At 43.1% G+C, this 11,564-nt stretch overlaps 1 protein-coding gene across 12 annotated transcripts in view; it reads right to left on the bottom strand.

Moving 5' to 3' along the window:
• tpcn2 (two pore segment channel 2) overlaps nt 1-10,967 on the bottom strand; it is a 116,730-nt gene extending 105,763 nt beyond the window's left edge. For 9 of the 12 annotated variants that reach the window (XR_015843295.1, XM_088297258.1, XM_088297259.1 and 6 more), the window contains exons 1-2: nt 10,750-10,967; nt 10,493-10,676 (exon numbers count right to left, since the gene is read on the bottom strand). Coding sequence is in view for 8 of the 12 variants with exons in the window: in XM_088297258.1 (XP_088153384.1) it covers nt 10,493-10,634 (142 nt within the window). In the remaining 4 variants the exon portion in view is untranslated. The remainder of the gene's footprint in view (nt 1-10,492; nt 10,677-10,749) is intronic. The other 3 variants (XM_088297269.1, XM_088297270.1, XM_088297265.1) reach the window with 1 other exon arrangement.
• Between the last annotated feature and the right edge of the window lie 597 nt (nt 10,968-11,564).

Genomic DNA, 11,564 nt, shown 5'->3' with positions numbered 1-11,564 from the left:
AGGGCAAAATTATTTCGGTCACTGTAATATATTTCGGTAACGGTAAATTTTCGGTTTATCGCCCAGCCCTAGTACAACGGTACGGCTTTTCTGTGGATTTTTCTTTCACCGGTAGGGGTGCTCTATAGTTCAGAAAATAACTAAATCATTTTTTTTTTCGTCATCGGTCAGTTCTGTTTTAATTAACTAAGTTGTTGCCTGGTTAAAAGGCACTGTTTTGACAATCTGTTCAAGTACCTTTGAGTGCATTCACAGTACAGAATCGTTCTGTACATGCAGTAAATATTTTTTTTTTCAACATAGAAAACTGCGGCTTATATCCTGGTGCGGATTGTATTTCGGCTTTTTTGTTTTGTTTTTCCGAAAAGAGTTGATGCGGCTTATATACAGATGCGCCTTATAGTCCTGAAAATGCGTTGTGCGTTTTCTCTTCGAAAGTTGGCTCAAAAGTTGGTACAGCATTTAATTTCTAACAATAAACACAAGGCTAATAACCGCAGCCTATATTTCTTGCCATTCTTCCAATCTCGATGGATGTCATCTCTACGCCAAGTCCGGTCACAACATTTTTAGCGTTCTTAGCATCTGGTTCGTACATGTATGGTCCAATATACATAATGCTAGCAACCTCCTCTTCAAACACCTGGATTACCTCAGATAAGTTTGAAATATCACTTTCTGAATGGATTTCTGGCTGCCGTTTTACATTTTCCACTTGGAGCCCCTTATTATTGTTCTTGAAATGACATCACACTTCCGGGTTTGTCCCTTGCCAGTATCTCACTTCGGGAGAATGCGTATATGAAGTCCTCAAGTAATGAACGAGTTCCCTTCCTACGTTGGCAATGCGACCTTAATTTCCATGCAAGTCGGAATTAAACGATTAATACACCCTTAGTCACTAAATGAATATCTAAATACACGCGCTATATGTCATATTAAAACAACAAACCAAAATTAAAAAATAATTAGATACAATACTTACCAGCACTGCTTAGTGGTGGGGCCATGATGTGGTTTTCGCTTAAGTGTTCCCATTACATTATAAACTTGACCTCGGTCTGTCTTGTGTTTGTACATAGTGACCCACATGCACAGATGAAGGGACGATGTCACTCACGACGTAGTGTTTAGGGAAGTAAATGAGGTCCAGCGTGTCCAGCAATTCGGTAAGAGGTATACCGTATTTTTACGGCCGAAAGACGTGCTGCATCAAAGGGCACAACACCAGTTGAGGGTGCTATTTCTGTAATACTTAGACTGGGCGCACCGCACTACAAGGCGCGTGTTGGCATGCTAGCTTGCTCATGCTAGCTTGCGCATGCTTGCTCACGCATGCTAGCTCGCGCATGCTAGCTTGCGCATCCTAGCTCGCGCATGCTAATGTCTATTAGTAGCAGCGCTTCAGCTCAGATCAATCAGAGATGTCATGGCAAAACATCTAATTGACTACGTAAGGGGAGGGATGTCACTGGTCACCACACTCCTTAGAGTCGTGGTTTCAAATCAAAACCATAAATATCTCTGAACAGCATACAAGCAAATAATGAAACAAAGAAATAAAATTAACACAAAACATGCATCTCTCATGCCATTCCTATCATCAAAAGAAATAAAAATAACACAAAAACAGTACTGAGCCATTCGGGAGATTATCAGACTGAGGCATTCTGGGAGATTATCAGACTGAGGAATTATGGGATCTTATAACCTTATCAGGTTAAAAAGATGTGAGTGGTGTGCTTTGCAGAGTGTTTTTTTTTTTTTGCAGAGTCTGTTGTCTAAACCTGTGATGTTTCTTGCTTCCAATAACATGAATGATAAGACAAACTACAACATTGTGGACAGCTGCTCTTTTGTCCAGCTTTCTCTTGCACCATCACCGAAAAGACATTCACATAATGTATTTGTCACACTCAATTTGTAGCTCAGACTTTGGCCCTCAGGGTGTGATAGCATGCACTCTACAATGCCCCAAAGCGATAGGCTCACTAGTCGAGAGAGTTATTCAGTTTATTGAATAGGTGCGTTGCCTGATAAGGCGCCTTGTTTGTTTTGGGGGGAATTTGAGACTTTAAAGTGCGCCTTATGGTCGTGAAAATACGGTAAATACAGTATCTGGGGTAAGGCAAGGCTTTTCAATTTCATTTCATGGATACATGGATGATGTCATGTCATGGCCTCTGAAAAACATGAACCAATCTATGTGTTTTAATTATTAATATCACCAGAAATGTCCACTTTATGCTTCACATTTTAAGGGGAAATCAATTAAAGTTAAAAATTCAATCAACACTGTTACTCAACACAATTTGCAGATTCATTCTCCCAGGCCCCCGCACTCTCAATTTGACAACACAAAATGCATTTTGGGCTCCAGATGACAGCAATGACGGTGTGTGTTCAGACTGAGGTCATATTGAAAAAAAAAAATGGATATGGAAATGGCGGATGAGAATCGAGTGTCGTAAAGTCAAAACAGAATAAGTCAAGTATCTCGTTACTCAAGGACCTGCTGTACTTTGTTGAATATATGAAATAGAAATGATTTTTTTCGTGCTTTATTTTTTGGGATGTTGTTCAATTCTTTGATTTAACTTGGCATTTTCTGAAATTACTTCTTATTTGGTATTTAAAAAGGTCTTTTTAACATTTAGTTACAAGTTTAATTGAAAATGCAATACTTCATTATTAAGCCCCTGTATCTAAACTTATGTATACAACTGAACATTCCAGTGGACTTCAAAAACAAATGTACTTTATGTGAACAAATCCTCCATCATGTTTTCCTAATACTTCAGTGGGGGGACCTTAAGCAGGTAAACATGTTCAATGCTTTGGCAGAGCTGGGCCTTCCAGAGCTGTTGCCCGTGAATTGAATGTTCATTTTTCTACCATAAGCCGTCTCCTAAGGCGTTTTAGGCAATTTGGCAGTACATCTAACCGGCCGAACAACTGCAGACCAAGTGACATCACACCAGCCAAGGACCGCCACATCCAGCATGTTTACCTCATAGATAAGGCATCACCAAATGGCGGACCGCGGTCCGGATCCGGACCGACAGATGGTTCGGACCGGACCCATGACCAATCTATGATGATTTTTTTTCAGGGCGCATTCGCAAACGTTGACACTGCAATCCTAGTTAATATGGAAAAGGCGTCACTGATTTGAGCCAATCAAATCTTTTGTTTACCATCCACTGCCAATTGCGCAGTAGACCGGAAGACAGTGCTGCTGACAGTATGCCGTGCTAAAAAGTTAGCAAGGTCGATGAGTGTTGTTTTAAATGAATGGACGAAAAAATTTAGTTGCATTCTAGCTGCAGCAGATTCAAAACCAGTGTGCATCCTATGCTCCGAAACCATTGCAACATTGCGAAGCGCCACTACGAAACAAAGCACTGCCCTTTTGTGCAAAGTTATCCGCTGAAGTTTGAGGTGAGCGCACACAAAAACATCGAACTTCGAGTGCAGTATAACAGATGTTTACATTTTCGTTCACAGCCCAGTGGCAGGCAAACGAATGTTCACTAAGAGTATCATGGATTTTGGGGAAACATAAAAAAACATTCAGCGATGGGGAAGTTGTGAAGGAGTGCTTAAATGCGGTTGTACAAACATTAAAGGAAAACACAAAGCCCAGATGTGTGAAATAATCTACCAAATCCCAATGGCCCTGACTCCTTTTCAACCCAGATTTAAGTCACTGGCAGGGCAGTCACAAACTCATTTTTCTCATTAAGAGAAGTTAAAAAAAAAAAATCAAATGAAAAGGTGGTGTCAAAGCTCATTTCGAAAAGGTTTTTCATGAGGACAGCCATTTTTATTGATTGTGTACTGAACATGTTGACCTGTTTTCCTTGGATAATTAGGCTTTCCGTTTTTTTTTAGGCTGATAACTCTTTGATTTAAGAAATAAAAGGTAAAAGGTGTGAACTCAATGCTTAGCACTTGATATATTTCAGCAGGAGATATTTTACTGTTTTTTTCTGGAAGTGGCATCCTTAAGTTCCTGGAGCCACATTTTCTTGAATGTGAAATAAACACCTCATATTTGTTTGACTGGCAAAGGTGTTTAATGGAAACATTGCTAAATATTTAGTATAATAGTGCGCTCTGTTGAAAACGACTAAATATTGAAACTATATAAAAATGTGAACATAGGCTAGACATTAAGGGAAGTTGGACTTTGGTTCGGACCTTTTAATTGGAAGAAATTTTAGTCGTGGACCTCTGTGACTTTTAATTGAATACCTCTGTCATAGATGGTCTGAGACAAGCCATCCGGACAGCTGCTGTAACAAATGGTTTGCATAACCTATGTATTACTGCATAAACTGTCTCAGGGAAGCTCATCTGCATGGTTGTTGTCCTCATCGAGGTCTTGACCTAACCCATTGCTTCTCAAATAGTGGGGCGTGCCCCGCTGGTGGGGTGCAGTGCGATGCTGAGGGGGGCGCGTGTTGACCTGGGAAACATGCTTTTTTCCCGCCATAGTACAGCTGAACGATGTATGGTTTTGGGACCGAAATTGCAATATCAGACAACGCGATTTTGAGATCGTCAAAGCTGCTGATCGTGCCCCTAGTTCACGCAGCAGCTCATGCAGTATTGATTTTTAAAAAAAATAAATAAACGGCGCCCTATCGCTCGTTGTCCCGGAAGTAATTTCTTTCACTGCTACTTGAATACTAGCCGCCAAGCTATCTTGCGCCGCTGCAGTATGATCTTTATTTATAATATATCTAAGTCCGTGGACAGCATCAGCAACGAGCTGCGTGATGACAAATAAACGACCCCACTAACAAGTAGCGTTCTAAACGAGGAGGCGAACGAGGAGGCGGTAAGCGTGCTAATCGCTAAAATGAATTAAAGATTAATAAGTGCTTCGGTGTACGCTCGACTTTAAACAGAAGCCTGACTCAAACTGCGTTTGGGTTCCAGCCAGCAGCTATGAACAAAAATGTTGTATTGCAACCATTACGTATCAAAACATAGACGACTGCTACGTGAGCAATTTAGCAGACTGTCTCAGGAAACGTGGAAACGGGTTACGTCATCATGACGAAGAGGTTCGATGTCAAACGTATAGTAAGTATTTATCATCTCATCAATATTTGCACCACAGAGTACTGAGTTTCGAGATCCTCACAATAATAGTTCTCAAAATTATATTTCTAACCAATTTAGCTTTGCTTAGGGACATTTTATATAATACATACTAGGGCTGGGCGATAAACCGAAAATTTACCGTTACCGAAATGTATTACAGTGACCGACATAATTTTGCCCTTGTCGGTAAATTCGGTGTCTAAAAAAAAAGAAAAAGAAAAGTCTTTTCTGTCTGCGGCGATGTGAATGCCTCTTTAAGGCGGCTACAGCGCATCTAGTCACGTGACTCATGCGCTGTAGAAGAATGTAAACAGAAGACGCGTTCGTTGCTGGCGATTAAAATCCTGAAGCGGCTGACACGGCTGCAGACAAAGTAACGTTAGTTGAAATTGTTCCTGTCGCGCTTGTCCCGAAAAGAAATTCGACATCTGTCGTTTGGAAATGTTTTGGGTTCCATAAAGACGATGTTTGAGCAAAAGAACACGAACTGCAAAGTGCGTCGTAAGCACCTGTAACAGCGCGTTCAACCTTTTCTGTTTCACCACCCACAACACAACCATGCTGTTGACTTGGAGCTTGTGCTAAAAGTTCAAAGTGAGAAGCAAGGTTCGACAAGTGACAACAGCCCATAACGGAGGCGACACCATACGAGAGAACGTCTCAGAGGTGGACGCGATAGCCTAGCACATTGCTAAAGATAGAGCTCCTCTAGTTACAGTGGAGCGCACAGGATTTAAACGCCTCATGAGCGTAGCCGACAAGAGGTACAAAAATATTTGTCGCAAACAGCACTTCCCCATATGGACAACATCGGGACGGGAGCGGAGACATGTCGAGCATTTTGCATCCACATCCGACTTGTGGTCGAGTCGCAACATGCATCCCTGTTTGAGCCTGAATGTGCAGTACATAGACAACAAGTGGCGACCGCGCACCAGAGTACTCAAGAGTGCACATTTTCCTGATGAAGCACACTTGTTTATTTGGCATTGGCATTCCATTGACATTTTTTTCATTTTATTTAGCATTTTGTTTACAGGCGACTAGCTCCTTTGCACATGGCATTATTTATATTGTTTACAAGATACCTTAACACAAATCTAGGCCTATGCAAATGGCATTACAGCATCTCAGCACAATATATTTGCAGAAAAAGATTTTGTGAGAGGTACCCTTTTTCTCCTGTTCTTTGTGACATTGTTCAAGTCATGCAAGTTATTCAAATGATTTTTGTACTTTTATTTTTCATTGAAAGTAATGTGTACCAGTTGGTCAATAAAAAAAACAGTTGATATGCATTTCCTGCATTTATTTTAATTTTGGTCCTCAGGGGGAATTTATCGCACATTTATCGTTATTGAGGTAAAATTGCCCAATTTGTCGCGATATTGATTTTAGGTCATATCGCCCAGCCCTAATACATACATAATCTAACATCAATATACAAAGAAATTGTACATTAGTATGAAATGTTAAAAATATTGGTGGCGGGAGGGTGAATTGTTTTCTTCTTTGTGACAGTACATATCAAACAAAAAGAAAAATATTTAAGTATTAAAAAACCTTTTAGCTGTCACGATCCGTCTGTTGTTGTTGCAGCTGAGTGGGCGTGTTCCGACGGCGCACGTTCCTGTCGTGTGTGACCCGGTCGCGAGCGAGATGCGCTCACGAGCCACGCAGCTGCGACGAATGAAGACTCTGATTACTGACTATTTAAGCCACCGTGCGGACATGTCCGCGTCGGATTATTATCCCACGTTGCTCATGCTCATGTACCTTGCTCTAGTTCTTGCCTCGATTTACTCCGTGTATAGTCTTTGAGTGTTTTGTGTTGTTCTTTATTTCCAGCTATTTTTCGGCTCGCTTTTTGTTCTTGTTCTCGCTTTTGGATTTATCTTATCCCTTTTGTGGTAAGCCATTGTTCGTTTTCGGTTTCCTTGCTTTGCAAGCGCTTTCTGTTATTTCGTTATTGCTTTCCTGGTGTGACTGTGTCCACCAGCGTTTTTCGTTTCCGTCAATTCCGACGGCTGTAATTATAGATACTCCTAATATTATACGAAATTGATAAGAGAATATTCCCTATAGTGATTCTTTGATTGTTGCCTGACGGTCACAATAAATACTTTGATCAACATCATTTCTCGTGTCAGCGCATTAAGAATCCACTTTCGGAAAGCGGCCCTGACAGAATAATCCGACCATGGATTCCGCTGACACAGAGAAAATTTTCAAAGCGTTGACCAGTCAAGGACGCCTGGTAGGCCAGCAGGCGACCGAACTCGCAACTTTGCGCGATGCGGTCGGCCAACTGGCGCATAGGTTCACTAGCCTAGATGCTCATTTGAGCACCTTGGTTGCCCCTGTCACTCCGGCTCCCAACCCGGTCGCTTCCCCGTCCAGACCACAGGTTCCGGGTTACCCGTTCAAAGAGCCCAGTTTGCCCCATCCCAACCGCTATGGCGGAGAGCCAGGCCTCTGCGGTCCGTTTATCCACCACTGCCGGCTGATCTTTGATCAGCAGCCCCTTACTTATGCTCATGAGAGTTCAAGAGTAGCGTTTATGATGAGCCTCCTGACTGGTCAAGCAAGTGCTTGGGCCATGGCCGTGAGCAACGCGCGTCCGGAAATCCGCTCCTCGTTTTCCATGTTCTTAACGGAGTTCCAGAGGGTGTTCCATCACCCGATTCGGGGAAAAGAGGCAGGAGCGGAGTTATTGGACTGCACCCAGGGTTCCCGGTCTGTCGCTGACTACTCCATCGCCTTCCGCATCCGGGCCGCCGAGAGTGGATTCGACGACTGCGCCCTGCGAACCGTGTTCCGGAGAGGTCTGAGTCCCGCCCTGAAGGACGAGCTGGCTATGCGAGACGACGCCGAGACGCTGGAGGAGCTCATCACCCTGGCCATCCGTCTCGACAAATGCCTGCGAGAGCGCCACCGAGAACGAGGGTTGGAGCAGCGTCGCACCGAGCCACCACGCTTCCGGGTCCCCGAGCCTCCACCAGCCGACGAGCCCATGCAGCTGGGAGCCAGCCGTCTGGATTCCCGCGAGCGAGAGCGACGGCGCGGGTCAGGAGCATGCTTCTACTGCGGTCTCCAGGGTCATCGAGTATCGACCTGCCCACAACGATCCATCCGCCGAGAGTCACCTCCTCGTCGCACGGAACACTGTGAGTCCGCGGTCAACCCTTCCGCGACCACCAACTCCAGAGAGGAGCAGCCAGACCTCCCGGCGAAAGATCAGGCTAATGCCGGGAACATTCTGAGACTGGAGGTGGAGGGAGAGATCATAGCAATGAACACCTCCATCAAGATCTGCGCGCTGATCGACTCAGGGGCAGATGACTGTTTTATAGACGCCGGGTTAGTTTCTAAGCTCGGTTGCACGGTTACCGAGCTAGATAGGTCCGAGAAGTTGAGTGACCTCGATGGTCGTCTCCTAGCCGACATATGACGCCTAACCGAACCGCTGACTCTGAAACTTTCCGGCAACCACATAGAGAAATGCTCCTTCTTTGTGATGCCGTCTAGGGCAGCCCCGGTCGTTCTCGGCATTCCGTGGTTGAAAGCGCATAACCCGGTCATCGACTGGGGTCGGCTCTCGATTCAGAACTGGAGCTCATTCTGCTACGCTCACTGTTTACGTTCCGCCGAGGAGGGCCTACAGGTCAGGGCAGCCCCGGTAAAAGAAGTCAACCTCGATAACGTACCGCCAATTTATCATGATCTCCGCGCGGTTTTCAGTAAAGAAAGCGCCAAGTCTTTGCCCCCACACCGTCAGGCAACAATCAAAGAATCACTATAGGGAATATTCTCATCAATTTCGTATAATATTAGGAGTATCTATAATTACAGCCGTCGGAATTGACGGAAACGAAAAACGCTGGTGGACACAGTCACACCAGGAAAGCAATAACGAAATAACAGAAAGCGCTTGCAAAGCAAGGAAACCAAAAACGAACAATGGCTTACCACAAAAGGGATAAGATAAATCCAAAAGCGAGAACAAGAACAAAAAGCGAGCCGAAAAATAGCTGGAAATAAAGAACAACACAAAACACGCAAAGACTATACACGGAGTAAATCGAGGCAAGAACTAGAGCAAGGTACATGAGCATGAGCAACGTGGGATAATAATCCGACGCGGACATGTCCGCGACGGTGGCTTAAATAGTCAGTAATCAGAGTCTTCATTCGTCGCAGCTGCGTGGCTCGTGAGCGCGTCTCGCTCGCGGCCGGGTCACACATGACAGGAACGAGCGCCGTCGGAACACGCCCACTCAGCTGCAACAACAACAGACGGATCGTGACATTAGCTGGGACAGTTTTATCAATCACCCATTTTTTTGCAGTGCATTGATGTCTGGTAGTAATTTTGTTGTGGCAATTCTCAGAGCAAATTTGAGGTATAACTCGAAAAGTGGCGAGTGACGTATTCTTTTCAAACTGCAACGGTTACTAGGCAAAAAAAAAAGACATCATTTGACCAGACTACAGTAAAAAGTATTTAGGTGCCCATTCTTGATCAAACACCAGACACTCATTGATGACTTTTCTTTGACATTGCTGCAGATTAGTGTTGTATAGCTTGCAAACGATTCGTTAAAAAGAACAAATCTTTTCAGTGAACGTGAGTGAATTTCTCAAAAATTACAGCTATGATGACACTGAGCTGGAGTAATTAGTGAGCTGTTTGCCATCTGCTACACAAATCAGAATGAGAAAATATGTTTTCCTCGATTTTTGATGAATAGTTCTGTCAATTTATGACCGTGTTCAGCCTTAAAATGGCTTCTACTTCTCCAAAATTAGATATGCTATCATGTACTAAAGCAAAAAGAATGAGAAAAAGGTTTTAATTAATTTCTGGTGGATAATGTTGTTAATTCATGACTCTTATTGTGACTTCAATGCCTATTTCTCCCTAATGAGAGGTATCAACACATTTTCAGCAGTTGTAAGTACTGGTCTACCATTTCCGGGTACTGCTGAATTCCGAATGAAAAAACATACAGTATTTGATTTATGAATTGTCCCACATATTTGACCGTAGTAACTTGTGGACGGTCCCTAACGAAAGAACGAATATCAAAATTGACCATTCTACTAACTTTTACGCACTCTCAATCAACGTGTTTTTTTGTCGTTTTACTTCTACTCAACTGCCATCAAGAAAATATTGGCAATGCCACATCTGTCTAAATGCAGCAGCGGTGTTCGAAAACAGTCATGAGAAACGTTTGTGGTAGCACGTAGTTGACTTAATGTGTTTAAATTGGACAAAACGACACGTCATATATAAACGTTTACGGGTCAAGGCCGCAGTACTCGTTTTTTCCCGACTCGTGACTAATTTGAAATTAAACATAGATAGGGTCACCTGTTTGTCCACTGACACCGCCCGAACGACATTTGATCGGTACTGCCCGCCTCGTCGGGTCCCGGCGTTCTCTCCCCGACCAGCATCCATAATTTCTGCTTGTTGCATCGCCAATTTCCGCGAGCAAATGTTGTGATTCCATTCTAGAAAGCCACGCGTTGTTTTCCCCACTTGTGACCCTCAACTGCAAAAGTAACAAGTTCGTTGTTGGGAATGAAATGTGTCACCGTGGACCAGCTTTCGAACGGAGTCCTTACCAAATGTTACGAAGCATTAGAACAAGTTCTGGTCTGTTCATGGAGAACGTGCCATGGGGAAGTTAAATTGGTATTGTGCTTCAGACTGTCCTATGATAGTGTCATTCAACACTGACTTCCTAACATAAACCTAGTCTCCACCTACACCGTTTGCGGATGTCGCAATCTGCACAGCCTCCTCTCACAAAGACGAAGTCAAGCCAGCCGCCACTGTTATTTCTAATACTGTGCATTACGGTAATGCGCCGAAAGCGCTTGCCGTTGGCCACCTTCAAAATAAAAGCTCACAAAGTCATGTATGCACGTCAGTGGTTTGGATTTAAATAATGTTATTACACTTCTTTGTTCACCCAGGCGGATGCAAACTGTCTCCGAATTACACCATGAAATGTTATGAATTGAGATGGAAAGAGATATTAATGTTAAATGTGCATCAATGGCTGCATTACAACTGATTTAAGAAAAATAATTACAAATTAAGTTTTCCTTATCCCGCAACGAGACCAGTGCTGGGGAACAATAGATCACCACAGGTATCCAACCAAAGTACTTTCATCCAAATCTGATATGGCATTTCAAAATAAAATGCCAAAGAAATCTCAACTTTTGACCAATACAGTGAACCCCCGGTTATCGCGGTTAATGGGGCCCGAGACCACCCGCGAAAACTGAAAATCCGCGAAGTATCGGCGCACCTTCAAAAATGCTTAAATATTGTATATATTAATAATATATATATTATATATATATATATATATATTATATATATTATAATATATAGATATTATATATATTAAATATATTATATATATATA

This window comes from Idiotropiscis lumnitzeri, chromosome 5 (genome assembly GCF_059441095.1).
Source record: "Idiotropiscis lumnitzeri isolate Australia: NSW breed Sydney's pygmy pipehorse chromosome 5, RoL_Ilum_1.0, whole genome shotgun sequence".
Lineage (NCBI taxonomy): Eukaryota > Metazoa > Chordata > Actinopteri > Syngnathiformes > Syngnathidae > Idiotropiscis > Idiotropiscis lumnitzeri.
Note: the sequence above shows the minus strand (reverse complement) of the source record. Positions and strands in the feature narration are given on the sequence as shown.